The 18,881-nt window shown below is 34.6% G+C and overlaps 1 protein-coding gene across 1 annotated transcript; it reads right to left on the bottom strand.

The window, feature by feature from the left end:
* Positions 1-10,370: 10,370 nt before the first annotated feature.
* Positions 10,371-16,344, bottom strand: LOC114263746 (uncharacterized). The gene is made up of 4 exons (XM_028204342.2): positions 16,093-16,344; positions 12,948-13,700; positions 11,065-11,610; positions 10,371-10,552 (listed from the first exon to the last, which is right to left on the bottom strand). The coding sequence occupies exons 1-4, from the start codon at positions 16,342-16,344 to the stop codon at positions 10,451-10,453; spliced, it is 1,653 nt and encodes a 550-aa protein (XP_028060143.2). The 3' UTR covers positions 10,371-10,450.
* Between the last annotated feature and the right edge of the window lie 2,537 nt (positions 16,345-18,881).

Raw genomic sequence — 18,881 nt, 5'->3', positions numbered from 1 at the left:
TTCTTTGAACTCTGTCATCTTCTTGACTTCTGTTTTTCTCTTTTTTTCATTTAATCCTCTGGCTTCTTCGCTTTCTAGCTCTTTTGCTTGAATCCGCCATTTGTTCCAAGCTTTCAAGCTTCTGCAACTGTCTTCGTTTCTCTCCACCGGTGAAGCTTTACGTCATTCTGTCATTGTCGTCAAACTTCGGCAATTCTCATTCCGGCTTCCCTCTTTCTGGTAAGCCACTGATCCTCCTGGTTTATTTCTTGTTGCTTTCCAAGAAGCTCTGCTTCATTGTTAATCACCATTGCTTGTTTTACCCGTTATTTCCAAATCATCTTCTTAAATACACACTGTTCACACATCTGTTGATTTCTACCACTGTTCTTGGCTTGACACACTTGTGCAATCTTTTTGCCTTGATTTCTTGATAGCTTCATCATCATTCTTGATTACGAATTACATTCATGTTTTTGTTTTCTGTGTCTTTTTCCAGATTCTTGCTTTCAATCTTTGCCTTCAAACTCCGAGGTGCCAATCGCCAAGAAGAGTTTTGATCAAACTCTTCAAGAGATCGATGCTGAGCTCGTGGCTGAGAAAGTTGCTGAGAAGTTCTTTCCAACTGTCTTATGGGGGTGAGACACAACCTACCGCTGATGCCGAGTAGTTTGCTTCCTTCTTGAAATTGATGCCGAGGTAGCGGTAGAGAAGCTCCTTCAACTTACTGCCGAGACTAAACCAAATTCCTTCCCCCTGCACCTTCTCCCTGCCCCCTAATGTGAACGTTAGGATCACATTAGGGAAGTGGGCTTCGTGCTGTAGTCACAGACCTGATGTGTTCTTCTTTCGCCAATGTATTAAAACTTTTGGTATTTAATTCACCCCCTTTAGACCCTCTTTCTCTTGGCCTTTGCAAACTATCATCACTGTTTCTTGAAGCATTTATTCCTTTCACAATTCTGGTCACCACTTCTGGCGTGCACTTTAGTGGTTCTAATCAAAACGACGTTTGACTCCGGCGAATCTTTTGCCGACATTTAACTTTGTGCACTCTTTAACTTGTAAATTCGCTCAGAATTTCAACAAGTGTTAAGCATCATTTCGGTTTAACTTCGGTTAAGTATCATCTCATTTTAACTTCAGTTAAACCTCACCTTAGTTTAACTTCGGTTAAACATCATCTCGGCTTAACTTCGGTTAAGCATCATCTCAGTTTTTGAAGTTTTTTTATTTTTTTGTCGCTTGTACTCTTGTACCTTTTTGTTCTTTAGATAATGTAAACTCTGCATATGGCCGATGTGCCTCCTTGTTCTTCAATGTCTAATTCAACTTTCTTTCTCTAAATGAAGCGCTCTTCGTCGCCCTCCTAGACGAGGATTTTCTTCAGTGTCTCTTCACTCTTTTTGGCTGACTCCTTGCCGACATCATCTAGGACCTCCATGTCCTCGTCTTCAATCTCTGTCTTCCCTGGTTCCCGAATGTTGCAGGTAGTTTTCATTGCTGCCATGGAGCAATTCTTTGCCTGCAGTTGGTCTCCTCTGATTTCTTCAATCTCATGTACTGTGGGGAACCGCAATAGTTGATGCAACGTTTGAGGGAACTGCCCCCATTGCATGCAACCATGGCCTTCCCAAGATGATGTTGTAAGGTGAATGCGTGTCAATCACCATGAATTCTGTCTTGATCTTCTTCTAACTACTCTTGCATGATTCTATACTTAGAATATTTTGCATGCCTTTCATACTTTGCCTCCTTTGTGCAATCTTCTCAGGGTTACATACCTCGGGTATAATAGCTACAAAACTTTTACTTCGGCAAGATACTGACCTGCAAACTTTTCATAAATTCTAACAAGTGTGGAACATATACTACTCAATGTTAACTTTTGCAAACTTTTTCTCAAGTTTCAACAAGTGTTTAAACGGTGATCTCGGTCTAGCCTACTTGTAAATTGCTGCAAATTTCAACAAGTGTTAACATATACTGTAAATTTTTCTCAAGTTATAACAATGATCTACTTGTAAATTGCTACAAATTTCAATAAGTGTTTAAACAATATACTTACCTTTTACCTCAACCTGTAAATTGCTGCAAATTTCAATAGATAATCACATGTCGGCTTAACATTTTCTTGTAAATTGCTACAAATTTCAACAAGTGTTAAGCATCTTATTTGGTTGGACCAACCTGTAGATTGCTATAAGTGTGCAAACTATAACCTCGGCTTCACTTCGACTTGTAAATTGCTACAAATTTCAACAAGTGAAGAGAAACAGTAATCTCGGCTTAACTTCAACTTGTAAATTGCTACAAATTTCAACAAGTGAAGATAAGGAATCAGCTTAATTCCAACTTGTAAATTGCTACAAATTTCAACAAGTGAATTAAGGAATAATCTCGGCTTAACTTCGACTTGTAAATTGCTACAAATTTCAACAAGTGAAGATAAGGAATCAGCTTAATTCCAACTTGTAAATTGCTACAAATTTCAACAAGTGAATTAAGGAATAATCTCGGCTTAACTTCGACTTGTAAATTGCTACAAATTTCAACAAGTGAAGATAAGAAACCATCTCAGCTTAATTTCAACTATGCATCATCTCGGCTTAACTTCGGTTAAGCATCGTCTCGGTTTCACTTCGGTTAAACATCATATCGGCTTAACTTCGGTTAAGCATCATCTCGGCTTAACTTCGGTTAAGCATCATCTCGGTTTAACTTCGGTTAAACATCATCTCGGCTTAACTCCGGTTAAGCATCATCTCGGTTTAACTTCGGTTAAACATCATTTGGGCTTAACTTCGGTTAAGCATTATTTCGGCTTAACTTCGGTTAAGTATCATCTCGGCTTAACTTCGGTTAAGCATCATATTGGTTTAACCAACTTGTAAATTGCTACAAATTTCAACAAGTGGTAAACACATTCTTCTTCTCTCTGCCCCCCCAGTGTGACCTTAAAATCCACTTGGGTTCTCATCATACATGTAGCTTCGACCTTGTCGCCGAGGTTTAATTCAAGCCGAGGTTGTCGGCCTTGGTTTCTCTATTGATCTTACTTGGCTCCAACCTGAGTTTGATTTTTGACCTCGCATCAGCGAGTCGTTTCTCTTTTCTTGTTCCGACGCTTTTGTTCCCAACATGTCCTCTTCGGCCCTGTCATACTTCTCAATTCTGGCCAACTTTAGTCTGATCTTGCGTGTTTCCTTTTTATCTTCTAGGATCTGAGATCTGCTCATTGTGCCCTTCTTTTTTCGGACTCAGGTTCCGAGATCTTATCTTCTGGAATCTTGGATTTGCTCACTTAGGTTGAACTCTCGTCTTCTCGGGCCTACTTGTCTAGGCTGAGATCATGTCTTCTCGGATCCGAGATCCAGGATCTGGAATCCGGGATCTGCTCACTCAGGATGAGTTCTTCTATACTTGAATGTTATCTCCTTGGGAGCGCTTATGCCCCCTGTCTTTGCATCCCTTCTGGAAGGGTCTTCGTTCCTCCGCAGGTATCTATCCTTCCATATCTGGAGGTCGTCTTCGTTGCTTCGATCTGTTGTCTTTGGTGCGTCACCTTCCTGGCCGGCTTCTTTCACTCCGTGACTCTGGTCACGAGTTTCTGTGTTGCTATTGTCCCTTTCAACGTCGAGATCGATAGGTCTCCGACTCCCAGCAGGAGCATTGTCTCTAATCTGATCCTTCTGTCCGTCATTGGCCATCTATTCTTCTTTCTTTCCCACAGACGGCGCCAAATTGTGTGGGTGATTTTCCGACCACACTGCCCGCTTAGTAACCAGTTGGAGAGTACTGGCAGAATAGATGACACCTGACGGACCTGCAACAGAAATATAAGAATCCCGCGGTGGTTTCGACCACCCGGGGGCACTCCGACGATCAAGTCAGTATATCTCTTAAAGATAAATCAAGTACTAAACTCACAAGCTTGAGTATCAAAAGCATACATTAGACCCATGGGGGTGCCTCTCTTTTATAGCCAATACAATCCTAGTCCCCAAAGGAGCCTGGCCCTAATGGACTTAGGATTACTGCTAAACTGGGACTCCTAGTGGGATTAGGATAAACTCTCTAAGAGTCTTATCTTTACCCAAACTGAAGTCTTCTCCCAATCTAGGACTCTTGTCCATATCCAAGTTGAGTTCCCTCTTCATTCTAGGACTCTTGTCCCTTATCCGCTTATCTCGGATTCCGATATCTTTGGAGGCAACCTCGGCCTAGCCGAGATGACCTCGGCACAACGACCAAGACACATGGCACCTCGGCTGACACGTCGGCGTCACCTTGCCACGTGTTGGTACTCAGAAAATATATCCCCACATATACCACATATAAAAGTTGAATATATATATATCATAAAAAAAAATGAGTATGTTTGGTTTGTGTTTGAGAGATGTGTTTTAGAGATAAAAAGTACGAAAAGTTGTTTGATTTGATTTTTTTCAAAAGATGTTTTGGAAAATTATTTTGAGAGAGAGTTTTGGAAAAAGTGATTGATTTGATGTGTGTGAGAGAGAGATTTGTTTGAAAAACTTATTTGGTTTACAAGTTTTGAGAAATTTTTTTAGAAAAATTTATTTGATTTGATTACTTTTAAAAATTTATTTGTAAAGAAAATTTTCTAAAAATTTTTCAAAAATACAAACCATACGAACCCAATATCTCTTTCATTCATTTATTTTTAATAATTGTGACAATCAATTTTTTACTACGGACCAAAGGAATTTTTTAAGGAAATCCTATACCACTTTTCCCCTCGCGCCCGCTCCGAAGGGATTTAAACATACCGTCACCTAACGTTGGGTTTGATTAAAAAATTAAAAAAAAAGAACTTAAAAAAAAGAAAAAGAAAAAATATATATAAAATTAAATAAATTATAAATGTATTTTATTTATATTTTACTGATATTTATGCATTCTCTTTTTAAAATTTTTAACCAAACATAGGCAAGGATGGATCCAGGGGGGCTGGAAAGGGGGCGGTTGCATTTCCAATTTTTTTTAAAAAATATCATATATTATAGTAAAAATTTTAAAATAATTTAAAATTATAGGAATTCACACCTCCAAATTATTTTTAGATAATTTTAAAATTATATAGAGTAGCCCCTAATTACAGTTGATTTTTAGTTACAAAAATTAAACAATAGGTTTAAGGAAAATATAATGGAATTTCTTGTTCTTAGCTTAGCTTAGCTTTGGATCCTAGGGATGATTATAGATCATTCAAAATTGAGAATATTTGCAATCTTACAAATAAATTGTATCCCATGGATTTCACTGAGCAAGAAAAATTACATTTGAAGTATCAGTTGAAAACTATGAGCTTGATATTTCTATACTTCTCGAGTTTCAGCTGTCAACCATTTCTAAGCTGTGTCAAATGTTGGCAAAAAAAAAAAAGTGAACAAGTTATCCTCTTATTGATAGATTGATCCGTCTTGTGTTGACTTTACCTGTTTCAACTGCTACATCAGAATATGCATTTTCAGCTATGAAACTCGTTAAGTCTAAATTGTGCAACATGATGGAAGATGATTTTTTGGCTAGTTATTTGATTACGTACATTGAAAAAAACATTACTCGAGTGTTTGATCAATTGAAGATGTCTAATTTTAGTAAATAAATGTACGTAGAAATAGTTACTACTTTTTGTAAGTGAATATGAACAAAAAAATATTCTCAATTGTATGATCATCTTTTTATACTCAACTATGTTAACGAGAAATATATAGTTCAATATTTTATTATGACATTATTAATTTTTTTTCATATTAATAAAAATTAGTATTAAATTTTAAATTTTATTAATTAGAAGATAAACGTACTTTGACCCCTCAAAATCATATATAATCCTAGATCCCTCCTTGAACAAACGTGAGGTCAAGGGAGTCCAACCATTTTTTATTTTATTTTTTTTGGTGGGTAAAATGCAAATGCAAACTAGCGAGATAAGCGCATTCATTGCTCTCTTCAGCAAATTGGAAGAGGCAGCTCGAGAATGCCCAAAACAAATTCCTTTCCAAAATCACGTGTTGATGAGCATCGATGGTAGAGACGAAAATGCCTAAGCCTCTGTTTGGCAAGTTGGTTCTTGGGCTTTTTTGATTATTTTAATCACAAAAAATAAAATAGACTATTTTAGTCATAACAAACAAAACATCACATCCAACACATAATCATTACATTCTTTTCTCACAAAAAAACTCAAAAAAGTCAAAAAGTCAAAAAACACTTCCCAAACCAAGCTTTTAAGCCCAGGCTAAAATAGTCAAAAAAGTCAAAAAGTCAAAAAGCCAATCCACTTCCCAAACGGAGGCTTAATGTGTTACCAACCCAAAGCATTTTCATGAAATGGGACACTGTGATTCATCTTTTGTCTTACCTCTATATTTTATTTTATGTAAAAATTGTATGTACGTAGGCTTCATTTATTTTGATATAAAATATTTTACACAAAAAAATGTTTTTCTTGTTAATTAATTTTACACATAAAAAAAATATATATATATATATATATATTCGACATTTAGTTGACACTTAAAACAAAAATATTTTATTGTATAAAAGAGAAATTTTGATTTAATAAAATGTCATTTATGACTTTTTAGTGAGTTAAGATATTTATTTAAAACATCAAATGTGTTGAAAAAATAGTAAGTAAAAGTTAACTTTGTAAAACTAATTTTTAAAAGTAAGTTATTTTTAAGAAAATGATACAAAAATAATTTTCTTAAAAAATATTTTACTTACTTTTTGTTTAACTAAACAACAAAAAATAAATAAAATATTTTTAACAAAAATATTTCACATCAAAACAAACAAAAATTTTACTGAGTTTTGTCACGATGTTACTATCTCATCAATTTGACTTTAAAGTTTATGAAACCTGTTATGTAAGTAAATGCATGACAATTGTCTCCCTTCTTTATACCTTTGCATGTTCCTTACAATTTCACTTTATTTTTTGTATTTTTAAAAAAATTTACTTTGATTTTTTTATTGCTAACTTTTGTTAAATTTATTAACAATAAATTGACCCAAATATAACATTCTAATTTGAACTAAAAATAAGTGACTAAATTAAGGTTTTAATGAATGTATGAAGTTTTGTGTTTTTAACCCAAAATACAAATAAGAGATAAGATCCTCCTAATCTACACGTACACACTTGTTGCCAATTGTATGATTTAGGAAAAGGATGGGGTGCATCATGTCATGTGCTTCTTTTCATTATGATGTGATGTTCTCGCTTTATTATTACGAAGAGCTGCGGCAACCACTTAAATAAATTATTTATTTATTTATTTATTATAAGGTATCGTATAATTTTATTTTTATTTTTTGCATATATTTTTATAAAAGTTAAAATAATCACTAATAAGGTAAACAGAAGCCACTAAAGTTATACTACAATTGATTGAGGGCTGTTTGGAAAGTGTTGGGATTCTCTCATATTGTTGTTGGTAATCTCAATTTGAGAAGGGTTTGATAATTCTATTTTTGGATAGAATTTACTGATTTGAACTGTTCATGATTTCGTTGACTAAAATATTCATATAAAAAATAAAGATTATTGAATATTGATAACTATTTACTTGAATCACGTTTGTCGTTCATTTTATATAAAAGAAAAAATGATTTAAACATATAACTATTAATATCTAATCATATTAATTTTTTACATTAATATTATACTCAATGGGTGTTAAAAAGTGAAGAATTCAGATCATTAAATCGGTCAAAAAAATAGACTTACCAAGCCTAAACGCTATTTTAAATTGAAATGATAACTTAAGAAAAGCCAAATCCTCTTGGGAACTAGCTGTTTTAGTTGACTTTTAATTTTCTACAAAAATACGTGTAAAAAAGTAAAAAAAATAATTGACTTTTTTATAATGACTTTTTGATTATTTTAAATTGTTAAACATGCCCTTAATTGTAAATTGAAGTAAACAAATATTATATGTTATTGATTTATTTGTTATTATTTTGTACTAACGTCTATATCGTAAGTGATTCTATTTGAATATACTTGTTAAGAGGTTGTTTAAAATGATTTAAATAAATATATTTTAAATTTTTATGAAAATTTGCACAAAAAAATTGAGAAATGATATAATCCAAATAAATACCTTTGTTTAGTATATGCCAAGCGTCTTATATAAATAAGTGATACGTGGTAGTCCTCATTAAAGCGTCAATAGTAGAAAATACCGTAAAAAAATTATACAACCATCAAACTTACCCATGATTAATGTTATCATTTGATTATGTTGATTAGTAATGCTACATATTAAAAAATATAGGAATATTAAAAGTGCCTACAAGTTGAAATTTATGTATCAAATTCATTTTGATTGTATATTGCATCACAATAAATTAAATTTTTTATTATACATTCAAATTTAAATTTAAGTACATGACATATATAGCATTTATGAATATTAATAGGCCATTCTTAAAAGCATTGTCAATTCTAAATGTAATTAAATGACGGGCTACAACACATAATGTGGCCTTCTAGATATTTTTCACATTATTATTAAATAAATAAAATTAACATTTCAAACCTAGTGTAATTTTATCAATCATAGTTCACTCTAGGTTAATTATATATACATGAAAATATATAGGTATATGGATTGTTTAAAATGATCTAAATAAATATATTTTTTTATTTTTTATAAATAAAATATATATAAAAAATAAAAATGTCATGTGCAAGACACTTATTTAGGGGTGCCAAATAATACATTAAATTAAAGTACTTAAATAGTGTCGGTGTACAAAGTTGTCACAAAATATAGGTGCTAATAAATAAAAGTGGTAGATAAGTGTAACTATGAACTATCCCACAAGCACTCGGGAGAGTGAAAGTTGTACTCCAATGATATTTGTGAGAATTTGAGCCTTGTTTGATTGTAATTGGTTAATATAGTTAAAAAGTTAAAAATCATATATAAAGTCAAAAAAAAAAAATTCTATTACCTCCAATTTTTGCACTTTTTTTTAATGTAAAAAGCCAAAATTATTTTCCTAAACATTTCAATTATTTACTCTTCATATTTTAACTAAAAAAATCAATTCTAAAACCAACACTTAGGTCAAGTTTGACATGATTGAAAAAAGATAAAAAGTTAAAAAGTCACTATCCTATTTAAGTCACATCATCTTATTTAAGTTATATCACTTTAAATCCAACCCATATTTCATAAAAAATTAAAAAATATAATTATTTAATCTTTCCAAACTAGGCCTTATTCACCACCGCCTTTGTTTAGCCATCTGTACCCAACTTGATGATCAATCAACAAATGTCAGTGTCGAGACAACGGCCTACGTGCCCTACGTGGTGCGCCCAACACCCATTCTTCATTTTGGTAAAAACACTCGTCTTTTTTTACAAAAGCTTGTTTGGTAGGGTGTATTTTAAATTTATTTTAATTTTTAATTTAATTTAAATTATTTTGATATGTTTGATTCAACTTAAAAATGCAGTTTATAACTTTTTATAAGTTAAAAATCAACTTATTCTTTAAGTAGAGGAGGAGAAGCTTAATTTATAAGTTAAAAATCAACTTATGTTCACAGTTATAAGTTATAAGTTGTTAAGGTATAAATTATAATCACTTTCCCATAACTTTACCAAACAGGGCCAAATCCCTTATGTTCTAAAAAAATTCATAAACTATTCAAAAAAATTATTAAAATAATTAAAAAAACTAAAAACGTGTTAAACAAATTAATATTTTTTTTTTACATGTTATTTTGACAATAGATTAAAATAGTCAAAATGTCAAAAAATCACTACAAAAAAATCAAGGATAAATTATACAAATAGTTCCTATAATTTAGGAGATGTGTCAATTTGATCTCTGTTGTTTTAATTTGCTCAATTTTGCTATCTAATTTAACGGATTGTGTCATTTTGGTCTAATAAATAACGGTTGTTAAGTTTAGTAGTAATTTACATAATGTGTCAATTTGGTTCTTGTAGTTTACATAATATGTCAATTTAAAACAATCCGTTCACCAAACTTAACAATCGTTATTTATTAGAATAAAATGACACAATTTTTTAAATTAAGAAGCAAAATTGAACAAATTGAAACAAACTAAATTGACACATCGTGTAAATTGCAGAGACTATTTGCATAATTTACCCAAAAATCAATTATTTTCTTCACTTTTCTACACGCATTTTCATAAAAAACTAAAATAGTTAATTTCTAAAATAATTTTTAGCTAATAAACTATCTTCTTAGCTAATTCAAAGGAAAGTATATGTCAAATAACTTGATAACTATAATCAAACTCAAACTCCTATAAATGAATTAAAATGAGTTTTTCATTTACATTAAAAAATTTAGTCAGTAGTTAATCAGTGTGTTTGAGAGAGAGAGAGAGAAGCCAATACCTTATTTTGGAGGAAAAAATAAATAAATAAATAAATCTTTCCTCGCTATAATCCAATGATTTCATCTTCTCTTAAATCACCTACTTCTATCACAATGGTGTTTTTCTTTTTTGTTGGCAAGATCCTACAACAATTTCTTCTTGGAGCCTGCAAAAAAAACAAAAAACCAGAAACAAAATCTATTAGGCCATGTTTGTTTGGGTGGACATGAGCTTGGGATTGGATTAATAGTCTAATAAAATTATTAATCCGATATTTGGTTAAACAATTGAAGTACGGACTAATTATTTTAAACTTGACTATTAGTTAAGATATGATACATAATCCAACGGATTCGTAGTCTTAGGACTATTAGTCATGGGAATACTAATCCAGTCCGCCCAAACAAACATGGCCTTAACGTGTTAGTAACTATGTAGTACAACAAGTTTATCAATGTTGTGTCATAAGTTGAGAGCTTGGAAATGCAAATCAGTCTCCTCAATGTTTATGAACAACAAATCTTTTACTCAATACTTTCAAACTTCTCAAAATTCCTTCTAAAAATTTAATGTGTTGCTTGGCTTTTATGAATTTTAAGAAAAAAAAATTAAGCAAAAATTTAGGATTTTTTGTCCAATTTTTACAAAAACACAATGAAAGACACAAAATTGAAATACCTTGTCCCACATATACGGATCGGGCTTCTTGTAAACCTCGACTCTGTGAATGCTTGAAGGGTCAGCCATATTCGACTTGCATTTTTTCGGGTCAGAGGCCCGATACCGAATGTACTCGGTCGCAGTTTGATTGGTAGAAGGATTGTATAGAGCATTAGACAACACATATACAAAGGGCCTCCAACAATGATTTCTACTAACTGGGCGAGTGTTGAAGGTGAATGCAGTGTGATCAGCATTTTTGTACCAATTGAGAAAAGTCCTTGCAGGCTTTTCCATTGCACGGGCTGCGACTGTGGGTTGCAATATTTGGACTGCGTAGCCCCATGAGACCGAAACGGTCCATTTTTTGGACTTGTCATAGCATATGGACTGTTGCATGAGCCCAGCAGAGTCGAGCTTTATGGGTAGCTTGAGTCGTTTTAGGGCTCGGACCTGGTCCACGTTGGGGAATATGGGGTCAACCACATCGAGATGGTGCAGTGAGACTAGCGGTGCAATGGGGTGGGCTGTGAGAAGCCCAAAGATGTTTCCATACAGGTCCAACTGATCAACATACATTAAATCATTGTTAGAGATAAAATAATAAGGAAAAGAAGAAGAAATTATAGCATATGTGCGTTTGGTCTTATAAATTTTTTTTTTTTTTTTTTGGATAACTCAGGTATCCCCAACCCTTTGATTTGGTCTTATAAATTTTTTTTTTTTTGGTCTTATAAAATTTGATAATAAAAAAAAACTTGTTTGTCAAACTCTTATGAGAATTTTGAAAATGGTAATTTTTTAAAAGCACATCATTGATCACTATAAGAAATTGCTAATTATAATTTAGCAGATAATAATCACAGAGAATGATTTCACCGACTAATAAAATCGATCAAAATGAGTTATGTGGAACACATCTTACCTTCTACTATTATGTAATTCCTAACAATTTTATATATCATGATCATAGGAAAAAATGTAAAAATAAATAAAAACAAGAAAAATGAGTGAGACCACTAAAAAGAGGAGCACTAATAGCTCTAAAATGATGTGAATCCCATACGAAGGGATGTGTTGCTCTTGTGTGTTTTTTTTTTTTTTTTTTGGTTGAATTTCCACCTTATTAGTGGTCAATTAGTGCTCCCAAATTAGTGGGATGAATCATTGTTGGTTTAATGAATCTTATATAAAATGATCACAAGAAAAGAAAAAGTAAATAAAAAATAAAAATAGAATGTAATATACATTTCGAGGCACAATCCACTATATAGCTTAATTCTACTACAAGACTTATAAAATGACTTGAGTAGAACCGAACTCATCTCTCATTTAATTGATTGAATAGTCCCTACTCAATATAATTTGAAATTATTTATTAAAAAGTCTTAAATGGTAGTAATTCATGATTCATGAGGAGTCCTACATAGAATCCAATATAAACTCTTTTTGAGTATTCCCATTAAAGACTACTTTTTTTGTTTTAATGTTCAAAGGAAGAAATCCTATAAACGAGATGGGAAAATTATTAGATTAAAAAAAAATAATAAAGAAGTATATAAACATACAATATGCACAAAAAATACATTCAAAATGATGAGCCTATCATTTAAAAAAAAAATCATGAAAATACTTGTTAAAAATAAAATAAGAACCATCATTTTGATAAATACTTTTGTATTAAAATTCTGAAAGAATATAATTTTCATAAACGAAATAGCAACAAATCTTATCCAGGATGATTTGAAAATATTGTAAACTTTTAGTTTGAAATAAATAGATCAAATATAAAAATTCTCCACAAAACACACTCCAAGGAGAAAATTTGATTAGATTTGATCCAAACAAAACATATATACAGGAAAATAAAAAAGAAAAGAAAAGAAAGAGGAGAGAAAAACCTGGTGAAATCCAACCTCCTTGGTGAGAGGGACTCCGAGCTCAGCCATACAAGCCTGAATCCGATCATCCGAACCATACAACTTTGGGTACCTCTCTATACACCTATCTTGCATCCTCGCAAGAGCTTTCGCTAATGGGTAACTAATAGCAAACCCTCCACCACCATAAGCCATATTATACGAAAAATTTATATTCTGTAAATGACTCTCCGATGAACTGCCAATATAATAAAATTGGTTATGATCGTACTTTTTTAAAACCCTAACCAAGTTGTCGGGGACGAAAACCGTGTCATCGTCCCCCATAACAAACCACCTCACATCCTCCAAGCTCAGTCTAAGAGTTTCTGACACAATACGTGAGATACGAATAGCAGATCGGTCACCCTTAGGGTTCGTATATTTGAACTTGGAAGTATCACTTGATATCTTCAATGGTGGGAGAGAGCTATTGTAATCACAACCGTAGTCCTTTACGGGCTTATCTAACCATACGTACCCTCGCATCTCTTTCGGCCTCCACCATAGCTTGATATAGTTTTTCCGGCGGTTCCATAGCTTTGCCGAAGCTGCGATGCCGAAAACAATGTGGTGGAGCTGTGTTTTCTCTGGGTGTGTAGGGTTTTGCTGAACTTTCTCTGAATTCTCTGGGTTTTTAGGGTCTTGCTTAATTTCCTTGGGGTTCTCTGGGTTTTTAGGGTTTTGCTGAACTGGGTTCAGCTGAGATGGTGATATGAGATGGTGATCTTCATTCTTGCATTCACGTGAAGAAGAATATATGAATGCATAAAATATACATAAAAGAGAGATGAAGAAGATAAACCAGTAAAGCTTGGATAATAATTGTGTGGAACGACAATGGTTTCTCATCTTCTGAGCGAAAAAAATACACTCCAAGTTTTCTTTCATGGTCGAACTATAAATATATGATCAGAACCAGAAGTTATTATTATTAATATTATTGTAATATAAATATGACACAACACTTCTTTAAGAACTAGTAGAGTTTACATAAAAATAAAACTCTTTTTATTATTATTCATGTTTATCTTTTTAATTTAATTTTAAAATATTTTCAAAGTTACATAAATATAACAAAACTCCTTTTCGATTATAATATTATTATTCATGTTTATCTTATTAATTAAATTTTAAAATGTTTTTGCGATTGACTAGAACACACATATCTTTTGTTTTGCAACCACCCTTTTGTTTATGTTGACAAAAATAAAAATAAAAAATGATTTTTTTTATTGAGGAAATTAAATTAAAGTAAAGAAAACAAAAGAAAATACAAATGCTTTATTTTTCTGTTAATCGTTTGGTTTATAATTAATTAAGTTTACGTACAAAAATAATTTTATTCTTTTTTTGTGGAAAAATAATTTGAAAGAAAATGTTTCCTTCAAGAAAACTAGTTATGGGGGACATATATTTTTGTAAAGTAGCTGAATAGAGATTTTGAAGCAAAAAAATAAAATAATTTGTATCACAGAAAAATTGTTGCATAAAAAAATTATTGTGACCTCAAGATAGCGGAGAAGCTTGAGGGAGGGGCTTAGGGAAAGCAAGGGTGGGAGTTGTAGTGGTGGTCAGTGGAGTGGATCAACAATGGGGTGATTTTTTTGATCAACAAAGAAAGAAAGAGAAGTTTTATTAGGGTGATTTGCTAAAAGGAAAGATGATATTAAGATGCACCCCAAAAAAAAAAAAAAAAAAAAAAAAAAAGAACAGTTCGTTAAATTTCCCGTTAATCCATATAAATTAAGTCTAGAAATACAAAAAATAGATTACAAATCTAGATACAGAATTTATAGAAATGGACAATTTTTTTTAGCTAAGTTTACCAACAAATTCTGTAAAATTGTCCATTCATATTGTGTTTGAGAAACACAAAAATAGATTACACATCTAGACACAATATTTATATTACTGGACAAAATATTTTTAAATAAATTCACTAATAAATTTTATAAAATTTTATTTATTCCTATAGTGTTTAATTTTTATATTCATAACATAACTAATGTGGGAATGTTAAAAGAAAAATGCTAGAAATTGATGTGACAAGACGTTATATTGTTTTAAACCAATCCTTGTTGCTTATAAATTTGGGAATCATATTTTATACATCTCAAGTTTTTTTATTATGTTAAAAAATCTTTCCAAATAATGTTAAAAATAAATAATAAAAAGATAAATGCTGTTGAGTAAAAAGTGTTTTAAAAATGAAAAATTCTACCATACATAACTCATATCATTCCTAAGTTATGTTATTTTTTTATTTAATTATGGTTAATTTTCTTTTTTAATTATGACTCATGAAATTTTTTATTATACTTTATATGCTATTTGATTATGACTTTTATTTATTTATTTATAGTTGATACCGATGCACACCCATGAGGGCCCAATCCACGAATCAGGGCCCAGTCTACATCCCAGCGATCAAAGCCCAATAACTCTAAGAAATCAACACTAGGCCAAGACCAATAACATCCAAACACTTGCCAAACAGAAGCCTAAACACGTAAGCAGACAAAGATCTTGCAAAGTTATTGCACCATGCATCAGCTATTAATGTGGCTCTCACAGCATTAAATAATATCCCTTCACGACGGAGGAGACAGACTCACCATGAACAATGCGAGCTAAAATATAGACTTTCGGCCAACACGACAGTCCAGAAGGGATAAAGAAATGATGAACAAATAATATAAGGAAGTTTCCAAGACGCATTAAAGGTTAAGTTATTCATTTTTCTTCTTCCTCGCACTACACACTCAATCTCTCTTATTTTAACTCGATCGTCAGAGAGTCCGCCGAGGGATTACCTTCTCTTTTGGACATTTTTTGCAGGAACATTCTGTGGACATCAAGAACAGCGAAGCCGTTAGAAGTGTGGATCAGATTGACCCATCTTCTGTTGGAACCAGATCATCATCAGTTGGTGCCGTTTGTAGGAAATTCCATTCCGAAACGATAGTTGTGTTTATTGTCGCCAGAAGGAACCCCGTAGTCATCCACCCCTTGCATCAAAGTGGATGGTTACGACTTGATCCATGGCTTTCCAACACAACGCCGGTAACCCCGAAGCTGAGCCCTCTAACCCAAACAACCTGCCTTCATATTTCGCAAAACTCACCAACAGCATCAACCGACTGACCGAACAGAACCAAGCCTTGATCAATGCCTTACTCCAGCGTGACTTGCCTATCCCACCTCCACCACAGCTAGCAATTCCCGCACCCAGAACAAGCCCACTATCACCATCAATTCCCACTACATGTGCCTCAAGAAACATTTCCACCATTCGTTCCGCGGCCTCGACCGTCACATCTTGACGGTCTGCAGCCTCCTCTATCAGGCTCACAGCCTTGTCAAGATATGCCACCATCTTCTTATAACCACCCCTTACCACACTATATGGCCACTCATGAACGTGAGGCTAGCAGTGTTCAACCTCCAATCCCTGTTTGTGGGGACAATACTCCCATCTGGGATGAAGAACCACGAGCCATGAAACTCCAACTATAAGGGGTCATGCAGAACATGCAGCACAAGACTTCCTCCATCGTTAACTCTCCTTTTACCGCCTCTATCTGGAATAAAGCTCTCCCCCCAAGTTCAGGATGCCATCAATTGACATCTTCGATGGTACCACCGATCCCGTCGACCATGTAAGCATATCAAACACTCATGATCTTACATGTCTTTCAAGACGAAATCATGTGTCGTGTCTTCCCTGTCACTTTGAAAGGGTCGGCGCGTCTTTGGTTCAGTCAGCTCCCCCCAGACTTAGTCACTTCATTTCATTAGCTTAGCGAATCCTTCTTAAGTCATTTTATTGGTGCTCAACGACAATGGCATCCAGCCACCCAACTGCTAAACATCCGGCAGACAGAAGGCGAGTCGTTACGTAGCTACGTCACCCACTTCAACACCAAAGCCCTACAAGTAGAGGAAAACGATGACAAGGTCATTTTCATAGCCTTCATGGCCGGTTTACACTCGTCTAATTTCTTCTTCTCCCTCTCCGAAAATCCCCCGACCACCATGGCCTCCATTCTCGCCAAATCTCAAAAATACATGAACGCCGAAGACTCTCTGGCAGCCCGCCAAGATTCCACATCCAAAGCCCTACTCTCCAAAGACAAAAGAAAAGAGCCTAATCCTTGACCCTCCAATATACATACCGACCCCCATCACACCTCGATCAGCCTGCACACTCAGATCGACCGGCCCCAACCCTCCCACCTAGTCGGTTTAAGCGGTACACCCCCTTCAACTCACCTATGGAGCACGTACTGAACAAAATTCAACGAAACTATAACCTGAAATAGCCTCAACTATCTAGATCTCCCTTCAACCGACAAGATCAATCCAAATATTACTGTTTCCACCAAGACCATGGCTACAACACTGACGAATGCGTCAACCTCAAAGACCAGGTCGAGGATCTGGTCCACTAAGGATGCCTCAGCTAATTCACGGTAGCCCATCCCCTACAGAGGCCTAGAACAAGCCCCCCAAACTATAACCTCCAACACACTCCCCCTCGACGCCCAGCACAACCTGAGCGGAATGATGACCGGCCTCAACACTAACCCTGAGCTCATGGTGACCTTCCCGTCTCGTTAGGTGAAATAAGGGTCATTGTCGGCGACCTCGCGTGCGGCAGACTGTCGTGGTCGGCACAACGAGCTGATCTCCAAAAAATTCAACAAGGCTCTGATAGAGAAGTAACCACAGTGGGCCGACCCTACAAGCAACCCAAACAATGGTCTGAGTCGGTCACATTTACAGCGGTAGACTGCATAGGCGTTCGCTATCCTCATGACAACCCCCTGGTCATCTTTACTCTCTTATCAAACTGCAAAGTCAGGAGAGTTCTGGTTGACAACGGCAGCTCCTCAGATATCATCTTCCTCAACGCCTACCGCCAACTAAAGGTCGAGGAAGAAAAGTTGTCACCTCTACAAACCGCCCTGGTGAGCTTCATCGGCGATCGAGTCACATGTATGGGCTCCATCGATCTCCCATCACCATCGGTGAGTATCCACGGCAGTCCACCAAACTCCTTACTTTCTTCATCGTCGACTGTCCCTCTATTTACAACATCATATTAGGGTGCACCGGCCTTAATACCCTTCAAGCCGTAACTTCCACGTACCATCTAGCCATGTAATTTCCCACTGACCATGAGGGTTGGCATCGTGAGAGGTGAACAAACGGTCGCCTGAGAATGCTATGTCGCCTCATTAAAGGAAGTCAAAATGAAAGAAGCTATGATCATCGAAGGCTTTGGTGCTAGAGATGATGAAGAGTTAGTTAGAGGGGAACTAGTGGAGGAACTTGTTGAAGTACCTATCGATCCTACTGATTCAACAAAAACGGCTAAAATTGGCAGCCAGCTATCATCTCAGGCCAAGGCTGATCTCACGACTTTCTTAACCGAGCACAATGATGTCTTTGCTTGGACCCATTCAGACATGTTAGGTATCGACCCTCTTTTATTACCCATCATCTTAGCATTGAACCCCAATTCCAACCGTTTCACCAAAAGCAATGTATTTTTCATCCGGAACGTAACAACCTTATTTGCCGCTGAGGTTGACAAGTTGCTGAAGGCCTAGTTCATAAAAAATGTGGACTATCTGAGATGGTTGTCCAACGTGGTCTTGGTTCGTAAAAACAACGGCAAATTGCGACTCTACGTCGACTATTCTGACCTCAACCGAGCCTGTCCTAAAGATAGCTACCCCCTTCCTAGGATAGATCTATTAGTCGACGCAACTGTGGGACATCAGATGCTTAGCTTTAGGAATGCTTTCTCCGACTATAATCAGATCTTAATGCACGCGGCCGACCAGGAGCACACCTTTTTTATCACTAACATGAGGGACTTATCACTACCGCGTCATGCCGTTCGAT

This window comes from Camellia sinensis, chromosome 4, assembly GCF_055761805.1.
Source record: "Camellia sinensis isolate YWXY chromosome 4, ASM5576180v1, whole genome shotgun sequence".
Classification (NCBI taxonomy): domain Eukaryota; kingdom Viridiplantae; phylum Streptophyta; class Magnoliopsida; order Ericales; family Theaceae; genus Camellia; species Camellia sinensis.
The sequence above is the reverse complement of the archived record's forward strand: the minus strand, read 5'-3'. Positions and strand labels throughout refer to the sequence as shown.

Coding starts and splice junctions, on each gene's coding strand:
- LOC114263746 (XM_028204342.2), bottom strand. CDS start 16,344: ATGGTGGCATATCTTGACAAGGCTGTGAGCCTGATAGAGGAGGCTGCA. Junction 11,611..12,947: donor AGGAGGTTGGATTTCACCAG/GTTTTTCTCTCC, acceptor TATGTTGATCAG/TTGGACCTGTATGGAAACAT. Junction 10,553..11,064: donor ATCCGTATATGTGGGACAAG/GTATTTCAATTT, acceptor TTTTTTTTGCAG/GCTCCAAGAAGAAATTGTTG.